We start from the raw sequence: 24,952 nt of genomic DNA on the forward strand, positions 1-24,952 counted from the left end.
GGATGAGCCGTTGTTTAAGGTCCTTACCAAGTCACTACTACATACAATGCAGAGTGACTTGTACGATTTCATCATAGCACGGCGGAATTGTAGGAAGTACATTCTGGCGGACGCATCAATCCGCCATGAACCCAATAAGCTAATCGGATTCCCCATCTGGGGGACAAACTTTTTCCCCGATTCCGTCGTTAACGAGGTTTTGGCGGAAGCTTCAAGGGTGAACCAGAGTCTCAAGATCCGTTGAGGCCTCATTCCCAAAAGGAAACCTGGGACCACCGGATCAAATCCAAAAGGAAAGAAGAGGCTGAGGAAGTTCCAGCCCTTCCAAGCCTCCCAACAACAGACTATGATCCAGGCGGTTCCGGTGAGTCAAGTAGGTCAACCGTCTACGTCGAAGGCACAACCGCAACAGCAGTATGTGCTTTTAGCTCAGCCGCCACAGCAAGCCCAGGCTTCGACCTCCTTCGCCGCCTCTCCGGCTTACAACGCGACCTTTGAAACTCAGACGTTTCAAGGGTACAACAGGTTCGCCAGAGGCAGCCGCGCCAGAGGAGCCTTCCATCACAGAGGCAGCGGAAGAATCTCCAACCGAGGCAAGGGCTTCTGGGGAGCACGGTGTGGCTGACCATCTGCCAACCAGTGAGAATCCCCAGGTAGGAGGGAGGCTGTACCTCTACCGACACCAATTGGGGTTCAGCACCTGGGCACAGAGTATCGTGACCAAAGGTCTGGGATAAGGTTGACTACAAGGTCCTCCCCCATCCAACACCTTTTACCAAAAACACCCTGCGGAACTAATAGAGTATACCCGAGAACTACTTCAGAAAAGGGTAGTATCACGAATCAAAAACTTAAAGTTTCAAGGGCGCTTGTTCAGCGTGCCAAAGAAAGACTCGAACAAACTAAGAATAATCCTAGACTTGTCCCATCTAAACTCATTCATTCATTGCGACAAGTTCCGAATGCTGACCGTTTCGCAGGTGCGGACCTTGCTGGCCGTCACCACCTCTATAGATCTTACAGATGCCTATTATCATATCCGGATAGCAAGACACTTCCGCCCATTCCTAGGCTTCAGACTAGGAAAGAAGGCTTATTCCTTCAAAGTAATGCCATTCGGGCTCAACATAGCGCTCAGAATATTTACAAAGATAGCGGAAACAGTGGTCCAGGAATTGAGGACTCAGGGAATAATGTTAGTAGCTTATCTGGACGACTGGCTCATATGGGCCACAGATGTCGAAGAATGCTGCAAGGCAACGGTCAAGGTAATAGAGTTTCTGGAACACCTAGGTTTCCAGATAAACAGGAACAAGTCCCGGCTAACTCCGGAGTCACGTTTCCAGTGGCTAGGAATCCAGTGGGATCTAGACTCTCACACCCTATCAATTCCGCCGACGAAGCGAAGAGAAATAGTCAAGGTTACAAGACAATTTCTCAAAAACAAGCAGATGTCCCAGAGGAACCAGGAGAGAATCCTAGGTTCACTCCAGTTTGCATCAGTGACAGACGCACTGCTGAAGGCCGAACTAAAGGTTATAAACTGGGTTTGGCGTTCGAGAGCGAACTGGAGATCCCGGGACAAAATTTCACGCATCCCGGCAATCTTACGCAAGAGACTCCACCCCTGGACAGAGATCAAAAGTCTATCGAAAACAATACCCTTACAATTTCCTTCACCGGCTATAGTAGTCCACATGGACGCCTCCTTGAGCGGCTGGGGCGGATACTCACAATACAAGAAAGTACAGGGAACCTGGTCAATGTCATTCCACCAGCTACATATCAATGTACTGGAGGCAATGGCAGTGTTTCTAACCCTGAAAAAACTTTTACCAGCCAAGAAAATCCATATCAAGCTGGTATTAGACAGTGCAGTGGTTGTCCACTGCATAAACAGGGGAGGCTCCAAGTCGAGCCATGTGAACCATGTGATGATAGCCATATTTGCCCTAGCAAACAGGAACCAATGGCACCTATCAGCCACTCACCTAGCGGGAGTGAGAAATGTAGTGGCGGACGCTCTGTCGAGGTCCACTCCGCTGGAGTCAGAATGGACTCTAGACAGAGAGTCATTCAAATGGATCTGTCAACAGGTGCCGGGGCTTCAAGTGGATCTTTTCGCCACGGAGTCGAACCACAAACTACCATGTTATGTGGCCCCCAACCTGGACCCTCTGGCTTATGCCACGGATGCTATGGCAATAGAGTGGAATATCTGGAAGAGAATTTACCTCTTTCCTCCAGTGAATCTACTACTGAAGGTCCTGAACAAACTCAGGACCTTCAAAGGTCACATTGCACTAGTGGCCCCCAACTGGCTCAAGAGCAATTGGTTCCCTCTACTAGTGGAATTAGGACTCTGGCCCCAGCGGATTCCCAATCCCAAACTGATGCAGCTGGTACAAACGCGGACTGTGTCCGCTTCCTCAGGAATTCAGAAAGCCCTAACTTTATGGACTTCATGAAGTTTGTGGCACAGAAATATGCCAACATTGATCCTCAGAATATCTGGTTTCTAGAATCAGATAAACGAGAATCAACCCTGCATCAATATGATTCAGCAGTAAAGAAGCTAGCCACCTTTTTGAGGAACTTAAATGCACAAACCATGACTACGAATCTAGCAATAACCTTTTTCAGAACCTTATTCGAAAAAGGATTAGCAGCAAGTACGATTACTACAACCAAATCGGCACTTAAGAAAATTTTCCAATTTGGATTCAATATTGATCTGACAGATTCGTATTTTTCATCTAGTCCAAGGGCTTGTGCTAGACTTAGACCCATAGACAGACCTCGAACAGTCTCCTGATTCTTAAATGATGTCCTCAAGCTAGCTTCGGACACCGTTAACGAATCATGTTCTTATATAACGCTCCTAAGGAAAACATTATTCTTAATAAGTCTAGCCTCAGGAGCCAGAATTTCTGAACTGTCGGCCCTTTCTAGGGAACCGGAACATATTGAGTTCCTCCCCTCAGGAGAACTATTACTCTTACCAGATCGTCAATTTTTGGCTAAAAATGAGGATCCACAAGATAGATAGTCCCCATGGAAGATTGTCCCACTGCCTCAGGACCAGTCCTTATGTCCAGTTATTTCACTAAGAGCTTACTTAAGCAGAACTGCCTCGAAATCTTCAGGTCCCTTGTTTATTAGAGAAAAGGGTGGCACTATCTCCCTAAGAGGAATCAGACAACAGATTCTATACTTTATCAAGCAAGCTAACCCGGAATCATTTCCACGGGCGCATGATATTAGGGCAGTAGCCACCTCAATTAATTATTTTCAACATATGAATTTTGACGATCTCAAAAAGTACACAGGCTGGAAATCTCTGACAGTATTTAAACGCCACTACCTAAAGTCGTTAGAGGCCCTTAAATTCCTAGCAGTGGCAGCATGGAACACAGTTTCCCCTGACACTGCATAGAGCAGTAATATTTAGTTTAGTAGCCTACGTCTCTCTCTACACCTCTCTCTCTCTCTCCTACCTACCTCGCTAGCATTCTTGACCTTAGCTCGGTTGTTACTGGGTTGCACATTGTACCTTGGCTTACACCTATGATGTATCATGATGAATTTGATTGTACATATGTATATCTGGGTCTATGATTGTGTAATTAAATTCCTTTTTATTGGTGTGTGATTTGTTAATGTTACTTGTTGGGTTTTACAACCTTAATTAGTAGATAAGTTTTAGGTTAAGGATTATTAAAATTCTCGTAGTATTAAGGAATTTTATTACTTACTTGTAGATTAAATAACTAATATTAAATAATATTTAATGTTATTTAAGTTTCAATTTCCTTACAGCAATTTATCTACTCTTAACTTTCCAAGCTGGTGGGGCCAATTCTCTGTCACTTTTCACGGAGCGACACAGGCTAAGCCCAAAAAAGGGATTTTGACGTAAGGAAAAATCTATTTCTGGGCGGTGACCTGTGTCGCCCAGTGAAACCCACCCACCCCCCCCCTCTATTTCCACACCCTATCTGGTCCAAGCTTGGGTGCTAATCTACAGGAATGGTAAACAATGCGCTAGTTGTAGCAGTAGGCGGGGGCTTGGAACGGCTCCTCTGTAGACGAGGGATATTGAGAAAGGAAGAGACTAAATGGCATGGGGGGACCTCTAGTAGTGGTTTCACTCGCCCCAGATACCATACCGACACCTTAAATAAAGGTGAGAGCGAGCCGGACTATTTCTGGCATTACCATATGGCTTTTTTTTCTCTGGTATTTATAGCAATATTTATACCTTAGAAATGAGTGCTAAAGGACCTTTTCACCGCGACACAGGCTAAGCCCAAAAAAGGGATTTTGACGTAAGGAAAAATCTATTTCTGGGCTCAGCTCGTGTCGCCAGCGAAATATCCTTTAATCTATTATTTCTAGGGTAAATGTACTAACACATACCAGAGAATAAATAAATAAAGAAAAAGGTCAGTACAACTGACTCGCTCACCCTCCAAGAGGGGTGTCGGTATGAACACTATGGCGAGTGAGACCACTACCACGAGCCAAATGCCAATAGAATTCTCCCACTACAAAATCCCCCCAAGAGGAGAGCCGACCCACAGAGTGGGCAGCAACTACTACTACTCCATCCCATGCTGCCGACTGCTGCGCCTCTGGTGGCCATCCTTTTCAGTTAGCGCACACGATACACACGTGCCCTTTTTTACTCTGTGTTTTTTGTGCCCTTTTCTTTGGATATCTTTATCATGGAGCGTGCAGCCATCGCAGCAGCTAAGTTAAGTACTCAGTGTTTATTGCTATTTGGTTTTTTCCGGCCCTGAGCCCGTATTTGCCATTTTTTAGGTATAAATACGAACTGTAGGTCGGAAGCATGGCAGCATGGTTCTGCCTCGTGGTGGGTTCGTTCTTGGTCGCCCATACCCAGAACATCCCCTTACTTAAGTACACTCTATTTTAATCATCCGCTTTGTTTAGGGTACGGTCTACACGGTTTTGTCATGCATGCATGTCTTTTACCTTATGTAGGCTCCTTCCATCCAGACCCTAGCCACGGCTCTTAGTATCGGCCTCGGCTAGCTTTGAGTGGTAGACTTTCCTTCGGGTTAGTCGTACACTCCTGGATTTTTTCTCCTACTATTTTGTTTTCTTTCTTTCATAATTATTCATTTGAATTATTTTATATGATATTTGTCCAGGTTAGTTAGGCGTCTGGCTTTGCTTAGCCTAGGTTGTGGCCCATAGGGCCTATATGCTACCGCTCTTCAGTTCGGTTGCTTCCCGATAGCATCTCTCTGATCAGCTGGTTATGTTTCTAGGCTTTGTTGTCCATTGTTTTGTACTTACCGCCCCGTGGTCACTACGTGATCACGGGGCAGCCAGACGCCTGTCCAGTCACCTTTCCCCCCTCCCGCTCTTCCATAGAGTCGGGGGGGTGGGTCGGTCTGCCCATGCTCGCTCCGCATACCCGAGCCTGCCTCCCTCTCTCCCCCCAGGCGGAGGGAGTAGAGGGACGGGACAGACCCAGACTGGACTCGACCTCTCCGGCTTCTGAAACCCACCCTCTATTTCCACACCCTATCTGGTCCAAGCTTGGGTGCTATCTACAGGAATGGTAAACAATGCGCTAGTTGTAGCAGTAGCGGGGGCTTGGAACGGCTCCTCTGTAGACGAGGGATATTGAGAAAGGAAGAGACTAAATGGCATGGGGACCTCTAGTAGTGGTTTCACTCGCCCCAGATACCATACCGACACCTTAAATAAAGGTGAGCGAGCCGGACTATTCTGGCATTACCATATGGCTTTTTTCTCTGGTATTTATAGCAATATTTATACCTTAGAAATGAGTGCTAAAGGAACCATTTCACCGGGCGACACAGGTCACCGCCCAGAAATAGATTTTTCCTTTGTCAAAATCCCTTTTAAGTACATCATTCAAAAACCAGGAGACCGTTTGAGGGCGGTCTATTGGTCTCAGGCGTGCACATGCTCTTGGAATCGAAGAGAAGTATGAATCTGACAAGTTAATGTTAAACCCAAGCTGAAAAATCTTCCTTAAGGCCGATTTGATTGTAGTAATGGTACTAGCGGCTAGGCCCTTCTCAAATAGAGTTCTAAAGAACGAAATTGCCAGGTTTGTAGTCATATTTTGAGCATCTGAATTTTTTAGAAAATTGGCCAACTTCTTTACTGCTGAATCATACTGCCTGAGCGTTGATTTTCTTTTATCTGATTCTATGAATAAGATGTTCAGTGGATCAATACTAGCGTCGCCGCAAACTTCATGAAGTCCATAAAGTTAGGGCACTCAGAATTTTTGAGGAAGCTGACACAGTCTGAGTTTGTACTACCTGTGTCAGCTCTGGACGGGGGATCCGTTTGGGCTGTAGATTCAGTTCTAGAAGAAGCGGAAACCAGTTGCTCTTTGGCCAGTTGGGAGCCACCAATGCTACCTGTCCTGTGAAAGATTTTGGCTTGTGCAGGACCTTCAACAGAATATTCACTGGTGGAAACAGGTTAATCTTCTGCCAAATGTTCCAATTTATGGACATCGCACCTGTGGCGTAAGCAAGAGGGTCCAGGTTGGGTGCCACGTAACATGGTAGTTTGTGATTGGATTCCGTGGCAAATAAGTCTACTTGAAGGTTCGGAGTTTGATTGCAAATCCACTGTAACGACTTTTGGTCCAGGGACCACTCCGACTCCAGCAGAGTTGTCCTGGAAAGGGCGTCTGCGATAAAATTTCTTACTCCTGCCAGATGAGTTGCTGACAAGTGCCAATGCTTTTTCGTTACTAACGAAAATATCGCAATCATGATGTGGTTTAGTTTGCTTGACCTTGGAGCCCCCCCCTGTTTATGCAGTGGACTACTACTGAACTGTCTGAGACTATTCTTATGTGACTGTTCCTGGCCGGAGTCAGTCGTTTTAGGGTTAGGAAAATGGCCATTGCTTCTAGAACACTGATGTGGAACTGGCGGAACATATCCAACCACGTTCCCTGGACTTTCTTGTGTTGCGAATAGCCTCCCCAGCCGCTCAGAGATGCATCCGTGTGGATAGTTAGAGACGGCGGAGGGAATTGCAATGGTACTGACTTGGCCAGGTTGCGACGTTCCGTCCATGGATGGAGCCTTTTTGTTAAAATGGGTGGAATTACCGAGATTTTGTCCCTGAGATTGATGTTGGCTCTCTTCCTCCAGACTCGATTGATATCCTTCAATCTGGCTTTCAACAGGACGTCCGTCACTGATGCAAACTGTAGCAAACCTAGGATTCTCTCTTGGGTATGTCGAGAAGCCTTTTTGTTCTTGAGGAACTGTTTCGTAGCCTTCACTATCTCCTTGACCTTCTTGGATGGTAGAGATAGTTTGTGCTTGTTTAGGTCCCATTGGATTCCCAGCCATTGAAAGCGGGAAGCTGGAACGAGCCGGGATTTTTCCTTGTTTATCTGGAAACCCAGAAATTCCAAGAATTTTATCACTTTGGCTGTTGCTTTGCGGCACTCGTCGACGTTGGCTGCCCAAATGAGCCAGTCGTCTAGATAGGCTAGATAGGCATGACTCTGAATGAGTAAGCCTGTTTTCCTAGTTTGAAGCCTAGGTACGGAGAGAAGTTCCTTGCTATTGGAACATGATAGTAATCGTCTGTAAGATCTATAGAGGTGGTGACGGCCCCACAGGGAAGTAGGGTCCGCACCTGTGAGACGGTCAGCATGCGAAACCTGTCGCAATGAATGTATGAGTTGAGACGGGACAAGTCCAGAATCACTCTTCTTTTGTCCGAGCCCTTCTTTGGGACACTGAACAGACGTCCTTGAAACTTTAGGCGAACAGACGTCCTTGAAACTTTAGGTGTTTTTCTTTCTTTATAGCCTTCTTCTGCAGGAGATCTTTGGTATAGTCTATAAGGTCCACTGTTGGCATCTGATAAAAACTGATTGGCGGAGGGGGCCCTTTCTCCCATTTCCACCCCAGACCTTTTGAGACTATACTGTGGGCCCATGGACTGAAGGTCCAATGATCCCGGAAGAGATATAATCTCCCTCCCACCTGCGGGCTCTCACTGGTCGGCTGCAGGTCTGCTATCTCTACCTCCGCGGAAGCCTCTACCCCTTGGTCCGCCTCGTAGCCGGGAGCCACCTCTGGCCCTGCTAATTCCGGCATGCCTATTGTAGCTGCAAAATAGATCCCGTGCTTCATAGGCGGGGTTGAAGGCTGGGGAGGTCATTATGGCTGTGAAGGTTGAAGGCTGTTGAGCCGGCGGAGTTTGTGCTAAGACAAACTGTTGCTGCGGTTGAGCCTTAGATGTTGAAGGCTTACCAACCTGGGATACCGGAACCGCTTGCACGACTGCCTGAGGACGGGAGGCCTGGGAGGGATTAAATCTCCTTGGCCTCTTCTTGGGTCTGGTTTGGTGTCTGGGGCCCTCAAACTTCCGTTTGAAAGGCGAGTCCCCAACGGACCTGAAGACTCTGGTTGGCTATGGATGCCTCATGAAAGACGTTGACTTCGTCTTTCGGGAATAAATTCTCTCCCCATATTGACTTTATGAGCCTATTAGGCTCATGCCTTATAGAGGCACCCACCAGGACATGCTTTCTGCATGCTCGTCTCGCCATCACGAAGTCGTACAGGTCCGTTGGGAAAGTCTGTAGTAGAGCTTTCGTCAGGACCCGGAACAACTGTTCGTCGGTGTATGTTGATGCTACCAACTCCGCCGCAGTGACGGAGTTGATAGATCTTCCTAGTCTGGTCCTTGCCTCGAATTCCGCTTTGACCAAGTGGTCCGGAATCCTAGGTAGCTTCCCAGAGAATAGGGTGGAAGAGCAATCCAAGTCAAGTTTACCTGCTGTAAACGTAGCCGGAGCGTCGTTCCAAAACTCCATACCTGTGGGGAAGAGCAGAGAGGTAGCCTCTGTCTCTTTTAGCATTGGTTGGGGCTTATCCTCCGCCGCCGCTTGCAAAGTTATTTCCGCCACCTTGGATGTACAGGGCGACGGAACTCCGTTTGGAGTTACAAACATGGTAAAGCTACCTTTATGTGGCGTTAGTTTAGTATTAACGCAACCTCAGTCGGAGAGGGTGCGAACCCAAACAGCTTGAGCTTGGTCCCTAGGGAAGATCACTGTCTCCTTTGGGACCTTGTCTACTCTGACAAGCGCATGTTCTGCTTGTCTGACAAAACCAGGGAATGGGAATTGGAGACCCGGCGGGAAGAGCACAAAGTCCTCTAGCGGACGGGTTCCACACCCTTCAATTGTCAACTTTCCATCCAAGAATGGCGCATGCAATGCTAACTGCCACGGGTTGTTATTGTCAAATGGTGGTAGCTTTGGCGCATCCGGCACTGTCATAGATAGAGCCAGGGTTCCGGAGTGGAGAAATCCAGTCAACATCTCCTCCAGGGGCCTGATCCTCTCGGTCAGAGACGTATTGCCTGGCCGGAGGTATCTGAGCCCAAGGCGATTCATATCGACTCAAGCCTCTCGTCAACCACATCCCTAGCCTTCGTCATTAGAAGGTTAGCGAAGGCCTCTTGGTCAAATCCGGACTCCGTCGCCTTCGGTTTGGCGGATGTAGCTCTCGACCCCTTAGGAGGAGGAGAATCCTTGGCAGCAGGCGACTTGGCGGTAGACGTCGACGGCTGTGGGGCCGACGACGACTCAGTCGCCGCTGATGGAATCGGTTTTGATCCCTTTGGAAGGGATTTCGGTCTTACCGATTTAATCTTGGGAATGACCGAAAGTGATCCTTCCCAAGTAGGGGTGGGCTTAGAGAAGCCCAGGAAAGAAGAGGAAGAAGAAGAAGGACTAGGACTTAGGAGACTACTTGCCTCACTTACCTCCCACCCTACCTCCTCCTCAGTGGCCATTGGTTCCAGATGAATGCTGATGGCCGCCACCTCTTCCGCCATCAAGCCCTCCTGATCCTCCGGGATGGGCATTGTCGCCACGCGGATGGCTTCTATGATTGGGGCAGCAACGTGTGCCAGAACAGCCGTCGTAGCCGTGGCCCCCTTGTACAGAAGGGAGCACAATCCTGCATCCAGGACGTACGGCTGTTCCGCAGGCGCATTCTTCCCGAATCCAGAGACCCATCCTCTCAGCGCCACCCTTGCCTCATGCCGGGCGTCCGAGGCAGCCTGTCAGAGAGGAAATCGAATTAACATTCCACTCGGGGAATAGTGTCTATAATAAACTTCCTAAGTTATTATAACAGAAATTTCATGTCAATGATGCAGCAAAGATACTTACCTGCTTATCAGTAAGAAGAGACACCATCTCGTAGCAGATGGTGCACGCGTCCGGATGCCAGACCATGTAGCGCTCGAGTTGCACGGCGCAATTCGCGTGCGAGCGGCAGACTACATGGCCGTAGGGCTTGCCGAGGGAAGCGGAGCACCCTTCCGCCTGACAACGGACCATCTGTAAGTTGAAAATCTCTTATGAGTATCAGCCCAAGGGTCCGGAGTTACTCCGACGAGAGCATGCACCTTAACCTAGATGTTGGTTCAAGACTTACTCACTAATGATTTCGACTCCCTGAATGAATAAAGAAATTCTTTGGGTGTATTTGCCTGCTCCCAATTCCGTCCATGGAAGGTAGATGTAAGTCCAGTATGTGGGATCTGAGATCCGCCGGACCGGAGAAGAGGAAGGACCTAATCTCTATTACGGTCGACTGAATCAGAAGGCTACGCATTATCGTAGTCGAATACCTGACCCATCCATCGTCCCCACCGGAGCGGGGAACGACACAAGGATGGAAACTGAGCTGCAGCAACTTAGTGCAACACTCCGGCAGCAGATGTGAGGGTGAGTCACACTCTGTAGGTACCTTAAAGGTCCGGAGATATCTACAGTGTAGTCCCCAAAGCTTAGCCTACTCAAAGTCTCATTTCTCCTTGTCCTAAGTAATGCTGGCGGAACGGGCTGAAGCAGGGGATCAAGGGAAGGTAATTCCTCTATCTGAACCTGCACGCCTCTAGTGGGGGGAGCGTAACTCCTAGCCCGAATCCGTAACCGGAGGAGGACAACTGGAGGGAGAGACCACTGAGCGGCGGATCTATATAAATGTACAATCCGGAGCGATGTCCACCGGCTGGTGCGATACTAGACCGCTATAAGGCCGGCGGAGCTATTCACTCGGAGACATAAGGGATTACATATAATATCAGTAACCCCACCGCTCCCACCCCTCTCTTCCCCACTTAAGTGAAAAACTCGAGCGGTCGTTCACTGATAAGACTACTAGAACCGCGAGTTATAAGCGTCCGGCAGAGCTGAGCTAGGAAGTGGGGGGGGGGGGGGGGGGGGGGGGGGGGGGGGGGGGGTCGATCATGATCGTCTGGCCACCAACCCGATCAGACACGAACACCTATTGAAGGCTGTGTAGCCTACTACTGCATGTGTAGTAGGCCGACTGGGCCTATGGCCCGTTGTGATTGGTACTGCGACCGATCGGTAATCGCTCTCAACCGGGAGGACATGGCCTACTACTAAAGGTTGTACTAAAGGAGGCTAGGCCAAGACGACAAACATACCAGACCACTTAATATACAACAATACAATAAACAATATATAATAATAATGTATAAAATTAATAATGAGGTATCATGGAAGAGTTGCAAAGGATTATAAGGCGAAAGGAGAATACTCAGTATGGATCTAGCTTAACCTTCCGAGATCACTACAGAACAGGACAGGTAGGCCAGATAACCTCCAAAGACATCATGGTGTGGACGGTGGCCCTCGACCAAACCTACTAAATTAGAATTTTTCGATCTAGACCGGTATGAAGGATAGGTCCAACAATATGATAAGAGAGAGACTCTCTATTTTTTATTCTGATATCCTCCCTGCTAGCACCGTAGCGCAGAGAGGGGGAGAGGCATAAAGGGTAAAAGGGTAGGGACACTTAGCCTACCTTCCAAGACCTAGCCTAGGCTTGGTCGGTTAAGCCACGAAGGGAAGCAACTCTTCCAACCTCTTAGTGATATGAAAATCATCAACATGCATAAATCAAGAATCTATCTGGTTCGTATTAAACAATAACTCATGCATGTCTTACACTGGGAGAGAGAGAGAGAGAGAGAGGACTCTCTCTTCTCCCGTGATAAATGCGATAGGCTACTAGTAGCCTAACAATTTCACATATACAATATGATAAAATTACGTAGAGATGGGCACAAACACGCTCTTGAGAAACTTGGGGGGGGAGGGCGCCAGAGGCTAAAATATAAACTAATCAACCTTTCTTTAAACTCCAGAGGACGTCATGAGCGCGTTAGGCCTTACTCCGAACCAATCCTATCTCGGTCGGTTAATAATTAAGCACGTAATAGACAGCTATGAAAATACGTCACTGATGACTGTAATGTATATAAAAATTGACATAATTTAAAATTAGAAGGGAAATAATGTGTAACAGAACCACACGCATTCTGATGATGCTCCCAAAATGGCGGGTAAGCCAACGGCGCCCTCAATACGTTTTCTGAGGGGCCGCAAAAATGGGATGCACCGTAACTCTATGAGTTACGAAAACACAAATTGAAGTACTCAACTTAGATGAAGGAGGAAGTTCCACAGACGACATCGCCAAGTCAAACGAAATACCACGGGAGCTGTAACTAAACTCATGTACACACACAAAGGCTAATTATAGGAATGAAGATGGCGGGCGTGTAGTAGTAGTAATAGCAAGTGCGAGTGGATGGTGAGAGGGGTAACCGTTGTAACGGCTCTCGCCGTGGGAGAGATTTTTAAAGGAATCCTCTAATTGGCAAGAAGACCTGTTGGTAGTGGCTTCCACTCGCCCTAGTGCTATACCGACGCCCTTGGGGTGATCGAGCTGAAGGTAGTAACTTCAGCATAACCATGCTAGCTTTTTTCTCTGGTATATTTAGGATCTATTTATACTTGGAAAAGTGAGCACAGGGACTTTTCACCGGCAGACACAGGTCGAACCCAGAAAAACCAGTTTTTACATACAAATGGATGGATGGATGGATGGATGGATTATGAAATTTAGGGACAAGCCCAAGCACTGGGACCTATAATGGTCATTCAGCGCCGTAATGGAATGAAATAGATAATCTGATAATTAATGAAATTTAATTGAACGTGATGATAATCTGATGTGAATGAAACTTAAAACCTTATTTCATTAAAAAAATTAAAAAAAATAAATAAATAAATAAAATAAAAATATAATTTTTTATATTAAAATACAATTAAAAAGTATAACTGCATACACTTGTGTGTATTAGGTGAAAGGTAAAATTGAATATTATTAAAATAAGTCAATTTTAAATTTTTAGTAAATATCAATCTCCTTTTAAGGAACTTTACAAGATTATTGATAATCAAACATCATCTCCTAAAGAAATGATACAAATGAAAGGTTGTTTCCCTGAAAGTCCGGAATTTCCTGCGGGCAGCAACCAATAACACTGGGCAACAAACCAGAATATGCCTCAACTGTTTCAACAGGCAGTCCCACAGCGAGCACCAGACTGGAGCCTCACTTTCCTTAAAGTAATAAAGCTGTGGCGTCAATGCGGGAAATGAAGCCCAATACGAAGTCCTCGTTAAAACAAATCTCGGCGGTTCCTCCTGTCTCTAAAATGAAACCGAAAGGACTGCCAAAAGAAAAATTCAAAATTAGGTCTGATTGCCTTCAAAGCTTCTTGTTTCTGGCCAAGGTTTGAGGACCATCAGCTTCCTGCCATTTGGATTGGTGGATGATTAGCTTCGAATAGGAGACTTCATATCAAATGTATGGAAACTTCCATGGATAATCCAAGTGATCCTTTTATTACATACTCTTTTTTGCTGCTCTATTCAGCTTTTTTCCCATTACCCCTTGATCCCTACATGGGCAGGAACCCAGCAGAACGAAACAGCTTTGTGTTTGCCAAGAAAAATTCGAAACAGCCACTCTTAGAGCTTGGAGAATCAAAAGGATGTGGATGTATTACCAAATAAAATTAATTGACCTCTCCAAAACACTTTTAGAATCCGGAATATATAACAAAAATTTTTTCTTCTTCGGAGGGGATACGATGAAACAATTAGCTTTAATGCTCTTATTAATGGCAGAAAAGTTTCTGCTGTATATGCTGTAGCCCGAATTTGGTAGTTTTGCAGGCCTCACAAAGAGTCTTCTTTGTAATTACGGCTAGCCCCAACTCCCTCCTCTTGACCTTGGAAACCGTCCTGTATAAATCTTATACGCACCCATCATGAGTTACCAATTCATGTTCTAAGAAAATAAACTCTTTGCCAATTTTATCCAGAAAAGGTTTCTTCTTTGACCATAGTTTTGTTACAAAACTTTTGCTTTAGGATAAGCCATTGGGGGGAATCTCAGAGGGCAACTAACTGAGAAACATTCCTGAATTTTTTTAGGAGTATCATTTATTCATCTTCTTGATGTAGTCTTATTTCTGGAAGGGGGACAGATGACCGTTGGTTTTAAAATTTTCCTGATTTGTCAAAGTTGGCGAAATGAACCTTAATTGGAAAGGATTTTCAGAACTGCTCTTTACGCGCATTATGTAGCGCAGACCCAGTTCCTCCCGGTCGTAAGTCAAGTGGCAGTTTGCATGGGTATCTACCATACAGACTTCTCAAACCAGGAGAATGATTTCGGAAATGGCACGCCAGAGCAAATTCGTAAATCCCATGTTTATGGGACAATATTGAGGTCGTTAAGGTTTGCTTTTGCACGCTGAAGAAATAAAATCTGACACACCCATAAATCTTAAGCTTTGATCTACAAAGTGCATCATAAAGTCTTAATAAACATTTCTTGGTCAGCTCTCCCCAACTTCATATCCAGAGACTACTTTTCAAAAAGATTTAAAAGTTGCTTTAATTTTTACATTTCAAGGTTATCAATATGTTTGCGGTCCAGGGTGAGTTTTTTGAGTTGCCAAAAGTCAATTCCCAAAAATTGACATCGGCAGGCTAATATGGTAAAAATAGATCCCTCGAGGTTTTCAAAATTAGGTATAACCTCTTTGACAGTCCTGCTCCTTGAAAAGCGGATAAGCAACACTTCTTAATGGCTTGAAAATTTAAAAAACCATTTAGCCTGGCCCATTTGGAGGGACAGAATCTAATAGCTTTTCTGTAAAATATCGCGGCATGCAGATATAGCAATCGTAGGCAGTGGCCAATAAATGGCCAAATTCATGCCACAAACAATGAAGCTCGAACTGGGCTTGGAAACTTCAATCCAAGAAATGCTATTTCATGGCGACAGCCAAAGAGGGGTCACACTGAGAACACTTCCTTGTGGAACACCTTCCTCTTGTTTAAAGGGGACGACAGAAAGTTCCCTACTCTCACTTTATTAATCTCTCGGATAGGAAGGAATGAATGAACCGAATTAAGTTGCCCTTTTTATACCCATTTTCTGTAGTTGTTTTAGAATTCCATTACGCCAAGTAGTGTCATAAGCTTTCTCTAAAATCAAAGAAGACCCCTATTGTCTGACACTGATTGACAAAACCCTGCTGAATTTGGTTGGAGAGTCTCATAAGTGGGTCGAGGGTAGATCTATTTTTACGAAACCCAAATTGGAAAGGAGAGAGAAGCTTATTTGATTCTAAGTGCCATACCAAGCGATAATTTATCATTTTTTTCCATTAACTTGCAAAACACAGCTTGTTAGTGCTAGAGGTCTATAACTTGAACTTTGTTGGGGATCTTTATTTGGTTTTTGAACGGGGATTATGATGGAAATTTTCCAGGATCTCGGCATAACTCCAGTCTCCCAAATCTTATTAATGATCTTAAGAAGGTAGCGTTTGGCCTCTTCAGGTAGCTTCCTAAGCATTATATAAATAAAATAGTATCTTCACCAGGAGAAAGTGTCATCTGTTGAAGAGAGTGCTTCATGTAGTTCTTGAAGAGAGAATCTTGCATTGTATGCCTCCCGGTTATCACCAGAAAGATTCAGATTGACATGAAGTGTTCCTGATTCTTTGGAATTCACTAGAATAGTTTCTTGGGCTAGAAATGTTGGAGAAATATTGACCCAATGACTCAGCTACATCTGAAAGGGTTTGTAACTAGGTTATTTTCTACTCTCAAAGAGGGAGTTTTGGGTGGCACAAACTTCCCTGCTAGTTTCGTACCTTTTTCCATACACAAACATCGATGGTGTTTTAGAGTTAATACCATTTATATAATAAATCCAAGAGTCTTTCTTGGCACGACGGAAGTATCGGCGTTTGTTTTGCCATGGCTCGCTGATATATTCTTTTTAGAAGTGGATGTGCCACTTGATTTGTATTCTTGTAGCATCTTCTAGTTAATTTTTCTTAAGGTGGGGCACACTTTTTGTCCCACCATGGAACTGTTGGTCTCCTTGGCTTTCCTGTAGTTTTTGGAATAGAGGCTTCTGCACTGGCTAATACAGTGTTTGTCCAATACTCATATGCTTCAATGGTTGTTAAAGGATTCATATGGTTTATCGAGATGGATATCCTTTTTATACTTTTCCCAATCAGCTTCCAATGGCTTCCATTTCTGTGGCATTTTGTAGGGACATTTCTGGTAAACTTTAAAAGAATGGGATAGTGATCACTGCCATTTAAAAATTCATTTACTGACCAAATAAAATCTAAAGCTATTGCAGAGGAACATATACTCAGATCAATAGCAGAGTAAGAATTAAAATATATATTATGATAAGTCATAGTACCATCATTTAAAAGCACAATATCATTATTATTAATAATGTCTTCTATAATTTTACCTTCATTATCTGAAGTATGCCCTCCCCATAACGAATTATGGGCATTAAAATCACCAAGAATAAAAAATGGCTGTGGCAGTTGATCAATTAATGATTGGATATCACCATTTGTGAAGTTTGATCTAGGAGGCAGGTAGATGGAACACACAGTAATATGTTTGTCTAATGTGATCTTAAGAGCAACAGCCTGTAAATTTGTACTGAGGGCTACAGGCAAGCATTCCAGTGATTTGCTCACGATAATAGCTGCTCCTCCATGTGCTCTATCACCCACTGGAGGGGTGGATGTGAAGATCTCATAATTAAGTCCAGGATTGAACTTCTCTGGACCTAATTGAGTTTCCTTACATACAAATGCATCAATCACATATGTGCCCATGTTTGTGGTCTAGAACTTCCCCAGACTGTTTTGCCCTAAAGGTGGAAATAGAATGCTAGTTTACTGACACTTCTGCCACCTGAACCTTCAAGTATCCATGAATCAGTCATCTCTTTTTGTGTGATATGGAAATAATAATAATAATAATAATTATAATTTTTATTTTGGGCTCAATGAAGCTGCAAGATTCATGGGGCTGGAACTTCATTATATTAGATGAGTTTTTTTCTTTAGTTGTTTCATCACAAATTCTGGCCTCTGCGCCTCTGCATTATTTTTTCTTCTTGCTTACTAAGAACAAGAGCCAGAGTGAAGCAAGTCCCTTAGGGGTGGTAGTGCTATCAGTGCACTGTAGGTATTACTTATGGATCTTGCAGTATCCTTTCGCTGCCTAGCTGCAGCCACTTTAATTTTTTTACTGTACCTCCATTCGTATTCTCTTTCTTCCATCTTGCTATCCACCCTTTCATAACAATTGTTTCATAGGGCTACTGCAAGGTGCCCCCCCCCGTAACACCTTTCAAACCTTCTTATTGTCAACTTCCCTTCCAGCACTGAGTGTCATCATAGGACTTTTGCCTAAATACATATTCAATTCAGTTCAAAGTGAAGCAAGCTAAAATGAGAAAGAAAAGAAAAAAAAGTTCAAACCAAATTAAGAATTAATGAGAAGTTACAGCAAGTGCATTTTAATCATGCGCTGAAATGCTATTTTTGAACTCCCATGTATTCTAGGTAAAATATAAATGTTTATTAGGTCTGGGAAATTTGTGTCTATATATTCATATATATTGTGGTGGAGAGATGCAATTCTACGAGGTTTATCTAATTTGTTATTTACATCATATTGGTATACTGTGATTGAGAATCTAGTATGCAAAAGTTTATATATGTACAGACTGAGTCACTGTGGGGAAAATGATTGATGGATATCTGAGCAACAGACAGTGCATACAATGTTAAGCTATCATTCATCATCAATCCTTTAGATAAAAGGATGTATGAGACTTTTGAGACTATGAATGTGGGCACTTACAGATAATTACAGGATACATTTTACTTTATAAAACAAGCAGTGCTTTAAAATAAAATTACAAAACCTCTCTTCACTGAATTATATTACAGCAGATAGTCATGTTTATAACATAAATTTTCACATCAAATTGATTTATTATGAAATTGATAACTGTTGATTTTCTGCTTTTATTACATGTGCTTTTTGCACACTTTAGGTACCTAGGAGAATGTGTTTCAAGAGAACGGGCACTAAATGTAATACTGCATACCTGTCCATCAGATCATGGTAGCAAAATTGAGAAACTACAGAAGGATTTGAAAAGTAAGTGGAAATTTGGTGGATAATATATGAGAGTAGGTATTTTGACGGTACCTGTTGCTATTTTCCTCATTTTAAAATCATTCTTGGTATATATATATATAAACTATCACCATTACATACATTGTTTATATGCAGCATGGAAGTTTTTTTTTTTTTTGCATAATTTGTTAAGTCATACTATAGAATTAAAAAAAATTAAAAGTTAAAAATCAAAATTGAAGTTTATGATGGACAACATAAACAAGCAATGTAAATTGGATTAGTTTATTCCAGCCCCCCCAAAAATAAAAAAATAATATAATTTAGAATTGAATTTAACAAACCTAGAATACAGAAATCATAGTAGAAAAACCTAATTCGTGTTGTTTTGACAGGTAGCTTGAAATCACTGAAGGATGCATTTAAGGACCTTGCAGCCTTTGAAGGTCAGAAATTTTTATCTCAAAATCCCCGACCAAAAGTATATTTTCATCACCGAAGAGATGGTGATATGGATTATCTTAGTGGTATTATTAATGAAATTAATGATGAGGTAAGCCCTGTTAACTATGAATGATGATGGTATTGAGGATTAGACTTAATTTCTTTAAAAGTTCTTAGTAGTATTTCTTATACTCTAGTTATGTTTGTGGCATTAATTCATATATATAGTATTGTATTTTTACAAGTGCTGTCTATTGAAATTTATTTCCAGTTTTTTAATATTATAGAATTTCCTCTGAAGAATATGCACCATCCGAGGGAAGATGGACTCACTGTGCTTTTTGACTCGTGCATTTCATTAGTTACCTGTTACCTAATATTTCTTCTCTTTCAGCTGACTTTAATTTTACCTTGTTTTTTCCATTCTCATTCAAGAACAAATCCTTTGGGTAATATAACTTTGAAATTAAAATTTAAACACTAATATTATGATTGTGTATTGTATATCTGGTGAATTTAATCTTTCCCTTTGAATTTACACCTACTCAAATAGAAATTTATTTATTTGAATTGCAGGAATTTATATTTTACTTTCGTATTATGGTGTAAAATGACCTTGAGTTCCATAGGTGATTACAAAGAATGTGTTTGATGGTTCTGCTCATCCACTGAGTATTGATGAAATGTGCATGAATTCTGTATACTATTAAGAATCGTGTAGTTCTTGAATCATAGATACAAACCAGGTACATTGATTATTTTTTTGTGTTTACAGAGCATATTGAAAATATTAACAACAGGTGAAGATAAAGGTCCTGGAACTTTAGTAGTGCATGGACCTCAAGATTTAGTTTGCCAAGTTGGACCCAAGTAAGTTTGGTTGTACTTTTTGTAAGGTTTGGTGATTTAGAATATTTTCAATTACAGTAGTTTTTCAGAAAGGTTAGTGAATATTTTTAAAGGAAGTTTTTTCCCCTTGACCTTAGCGCTGGGTCTGATCTCAATTGAATGACATACCCTAAGAAGTCAAGATGGGGAAGAACTAAAGTATTGCCAATAGTCTTTGAACTTGAGCTACAAGAAATTTTAAGTGGTAAAAAGGAAGCATTAACTCTAGATAAGACTTAGTGTAGTACATAGTAGCATTGTGCAGGGATAAACCAAAGTTGCCTTGTTGGTGGCAGTATTATCACCAGAGAAAGCCTAAAGATTTAGTCATGATCATATCATGCTGGTAATGGTGGAGGATGTTTGTCACGCAAAAGACAATATGGTAAGAGGATTTGTAAGAGCAAAGGATTTATTAAGGAATAGAAAGAAAAGATTCAGAAAGAATTAGAAAATCAAGGAGTGATGGAAGTGAAGTAGGTGAAGAAACTAAATGAAGCAGTAACTTACTGGAACTTCCCTCCTCTTGGAAGGCTTCAGTGAGCATCCACTAAAAAGGTGGAAAGGTCAGAAAATCATAGCTGTTGGGGTCAGAGAAGAGACCAAAATCATGGAAATGTACTCATATCTCTAATTATTATGACAAAATTGACAGACTTTTAGACCCTCCCAACTTTGCATGGCTGTCTGTCTTTTAAGCTCCCTGGTCTACCTGAACTGAATAGCAACTCGGTGCCTTGCTGTTGAGTTGTGTTTCAAAAAGGACCACCAGAGGAGTTATCCAGAATTACCATATCTTGCAGATTTTTTTTCATGTAATAACCTCTTAAAAGGGAGACCTTAATTCTTCGCTATAAAATAATCTGTTTTCACGTGTACCTCCCAGGAACAAATTGGGAAGCAAGCTGGATATTGTGTACCTCTGCTTATAAAAAGGTCTGCAATGATATAGTATGGCATAGTCTCTCTGTGATCCACCTTGGTTCTCCAGGTAAGCCACCTTTGTCAAATTATCTGACATTACCCCTATGATTCTGCCAGACTTGAGGAGTAATGCTGGGGTCACACATTCACGTATCACGACGGTGTATGCCCACGTATGTGGATCGTGGGCATCATCGCTATGAAATGACCTTGAACAGCTGGTAAACAGGACACGGGCTAACGGACGTAAAGCCAGCACCGTAAATTGCGCCGCAAATGTACGAGCAAAGAAAGCAAGGTCGGACGTCTACCTGAAACTAACGCCGATATTGTAATGTTCTATGTACGTCAACTTCACGTCAAGACCACGCCCACCGTTGTGGTGCCGCAGGGTACAAAAGGGCAGGCCTGTAAACAGAGCTTGCCGTTCCGTAAACAATCATTGTAACAGCTCGTCTCTTCGTTGTTTTCCTACAAATTAATCTATTTTAGTTTTATGGTAACTTTTTGATAGTAGCCATCTGTAATATATATAATATGTAATTAATGTAACATCACAAATAAATGAACATAAGATAAGTAGTATATAAGACTAGCACTAGAATTTTCTTGCTTCGATTTTACCATTCAGACATACACTTAGACTTATAAAGATGTTGACTATGGGCGATTTATATTTAAGCGATATAGAATAACATCTAATAACTTATCAAACATTCTTGGAAATAAATAGGAATTCTACCTATTCAAGATAATATTTTTTAGATGTATATAGGAATTCCTCTCAAATATTTACATTATTTGTTACACCATTATTGTAAGACTGCTATTCAGAAGAAACAAATATCTTCGACGTCTTGGCTATCCTCCGTCAAGGGAACGTTCTGTCACTCGTCAATGGGGTAGTAGCTTCATAGAGAGTTTCCGTGTCGCTGTCATCAGTCAGAATCTCATCCTACTCCGACTCCTGTAGGGGGAAGTTGACTTTTTCCCTGTCCTGAATGTCTGCAGGAGTGGTTGTAGGAGTGACTGTAGGAGTCTCTTCCGGGCCGAAAGAAGGTCCTGCAAGATGTGACGTTGATGGTCCCTTCCTTGGTCGTTTTAGGAGGTTCGGCATCTTGAAGGGCGTTGTGGAGAGTGCTTGAAGGAAACTGCTGGTTTCGGGAGACGGAAACAACAGCTGACCTGAGTGCGCCGACCTGACCTTTTATACCACGTTACAGCGTTGCCATGTCGTACAGGGTTGTAAATGTGTTAATCGGTTTCATCGTAGGCTACAGCGCAATTAGGAGGCCCGTGTGCTTCGCCGCGGAAAGAAAACAACGACGGCGAACGATGCTGGTGACCCTAGCGCTTACCCCGCAGCAGTCACCGTGGCTCCCACGTGCAATGCCTGGAGCTACGTCAGGTGACATTTGGCGTGACCACCCACGACTTGTTTTGAACATTTCAAAACTGGAGTGGGCTACGGCGACCTAGTGGGCAGAGCTTAGCGACCGGACGACCCGTCACCATTCGTCTACGATTTTACGTGTGTTTTAAGTTACATTTACGGTTTACTGACGTAAGCTGTTGCCAACTACCAATTTCCGCTCATGCGTGGGCGTGCGTGCGTTGATACGTGAATGTGTGACCTTAGCATCAAGGTTTAAAACTTCAGAAGGACCACCCTGATACAACTAACAATCATACCATAACCCTGACTTAAGTTTCCAACATCCTGAAGTGGATTGTTAACAACGAATTTGCTTTATAGTACTGTAATGGCATCTTGGTTAGAGAGAATTATCAGCTTCCTTCTTAAACAGTTGTAGGCTCTGTAAGGTAATGATTTATAGGTGAAATACAGAACTATGTTTTAATAGTTTCCAATTCTTTACAAGATATAAAACTGGATATTGTAGCATCTTTTGGACAGAAAAAACTAGTGCTAAAGTAAAAGTAACCAGTTCTTCATAAGATGCAGTTGTCAGACTTTTTATTAAAATTTTTAAATGTGGCATAACATTTAGTACGTGTTTTTGTTTTGCTTTCACTTCAGGTTATGTGAAATTCTTGAAGGTCGAGGAGGAGGTAAAACACGTTTCACAGGAAAAGTTAACAGGCTTGGAAAACGGAAAGATGCAGAGAAATATGTGCTGAAGGTTCTGGATTGCGAAGTTGAAAATTGAATTAATTTGTTCTAGGGATGTTAGATTATTATTATTTAACTGTTCACTATCTTCGGATCAAGTAAATTTAAGGGATTTTGACGGAGGAAAAATCTATTTTTGGGTGAGGAGCCGTGTCGCTCGGTGAAATGTCTCGTTAGCCATTTCTGATATATAAAACTAATGCTAAATATACCAGAGAATAAACCAAAGGGACTGACTGAGGTTACTACCCTCAGGCGAGCACTTTTTTATAATTAAAAAATGTCGTGTATAAACCAGGAGCGAGTAAACCCTGCCACATCTCCTTTACCCCATAGAAAGATCCTCGTCAACAATCACCGAAACCTGAGGTGCCGTTACACAGGCCGCCTCCATACATCCAACCCCCACCTCCCCAGCGCCATCTACAACATCTATTGTTAGCAACCCACAGCTTGTACCACACTGGGTGGGAGATCAATGAATTAAAAAGGGTGGGTTCACCGAGCGACACGGCTCCTCACCCAAAAATAGATTTTTCCTCCGTCAAAATCCCTTTTTTGGGATCAAGCCGTGTCGCTGGGTGAAATCATACCAGAGAAATGGGCAAGCTGCAAAAAGAAATACTGTAACAATGAAGGAAAACTAAACAAATTAGTTATAAAAGTAAATTCTTTTAATATATATCTATATATATATAAACTTTCTTTGTAAAGTACAACTTGTATTGTTATCCAAAAGGGATTTCTCAAACTTAAATATACTGAGAAACTCAAAAAGGAATGTACCAATAAATACATGAACTTACATGTAAAACTAACATTAAACATAGACTTAACTATACTTTAATAGACTTAACAATACTCCAATACATATTCAAAATTATCTCTGTTAACCAAGCTAATACAATCCGCTCCGCTCGTGCTTATTACAGAAGGGCCCGAGGGAGAGGAAGGCAGGGTTGAACAACTAGGTGAGGCAGGCAAGTGGGAAAGAAAAGAGGTAAAGTAAAAGAAAGAGGAAATTAAGAATTTTCAGGAACTACAATACTTCCTGCAGCCACGGCAGGGAATTTAAGTGCATTAAGAGATTTAAGGTAGTGGCGTTTGAAAACTGCCGAAGATTTCCAACCAGTATACTTTTTAAGATCCTCAAAATTCATATGTTGAAAATAGTTAATAGAGGTAGCAATTTCCCGGACATCATGAACCAGGGGAAAAGAGTCAGGATCGGCTTGTTTAATAAAATAGAGAATCTGTTGTTTGATACCTCTCATAGTGATCGTTCCTCCTTTTTCTCTCATGAATAAAGGACCTGAGGACTTAAATGATGTTCTATGTAAATAGGTCTTGAGAGCCTGAACTGGACAGAGAGAAGAGTCTTGGGAAAGAGGAACTTTTGACCAAGGGGTCCATCTATCTTGTGGACTTTCATTCTTGGCTAAAAAGGTCTTGTTTGGTGAAAGAAGAACATTACCATTAGGTTGAAAATCTATATGACCTGGATCTCTAGACAAAGCTGATAGCTCAGAAATCCTTGCTCCTGAGGCTAAACTTAAAAAAAATAACGTCTTCCTTAGTAGAATTGAATACTGACAGGAGTCATTATCAATACTGGCAGCTAGCCTCAACACTTCGTTTAGAGACCAGGAGACAGATTGAGGCCTATGTACTGGTCTCAATCTAGCGCAAGCTCTAGGGATAGAGGAGAAATAAGAGTTTGTTAGATCTATCCCAAATCCTACCAAGAAAATCTTTTTAAGGGCAGATTTCATAGTGGTAATGGTTCCGGGAGCTAAACCTTGATCAAACAAATCTTTAAAGAATGAAATTGCTAGATTGATTGTCATTTCCTCCACTTCTTTTTCTTTCACAAATTTAACCAATTTCTTAATAGCAGAATCATACTGTTTAAGAGTAGAATCTCTCTTGTCAGATTCCAGGAAAGTAATGTTTTCTGGATCAATACCTGAATCATGCATAGACACTTCATAAACTCCATAAAGTTAGGGTTTGGAGAATGTTTGAGGAAGCATATACTTTCTTGGTTTGTACTATTTGTGAAAGCTTTGGATTGGGAATCCGACTGGGACGGAACTTAAATTCCAATATTAGAG

The 24,952-nt window shown here is 42.7% G+C and overlaps 1 protein-coding gene across 1 annotated transcript in view; it reads left to right on the forward strand.

The window, feature by feature from the left end:
- Positions 1-23,055, forward strand: part of LOC135215454 (alanyl-tRNA editing protein Aarsd1-B-like) — a 44,872-nt gene extending 21,817 nt beyond the window's left edge. The window contains exons 3-6 of the mRNA XM_064250167.1: positions 18,363-18,469; positions 18,844-19,001; positions 19,668-19,762; positions 22,746-23,055. Coding sequence (XP_064106237.1) covers positions 18,363-18,469; positions 18,844-19,001; positions 19,668-19,762; positions 22,746-22,875 — 490 coding nt within the window. The 3' untranslated portion in view covers positions 22,876-23,055. The remainder of the gene's footprint in view (positions 1-18,362; positions 18,470-18,843; positions 19,002-19,667; positions 19,763-22,745) is intronic.
- The last annotated feature ends 1,897 nt before the right edge of the window (positions 23,056-24,952 follow it).

This window comes from Macrobrachium nipponense, chromosome 5 (genome assembly GCF_015104395.2).
Source record: "Macrobrachium nipponense isolate FS-2020 chromosome 5, ASM1510439v2, whole genome shotgun sequence".
Classification (NCBI taxonomy): domain Eukaryota; kingdom Metazoa; phylum Arthropoda; class Malacostraca; order Decapoda; family Palaemonidae; genus Macrobrachium; species Macrobrachium nipponense.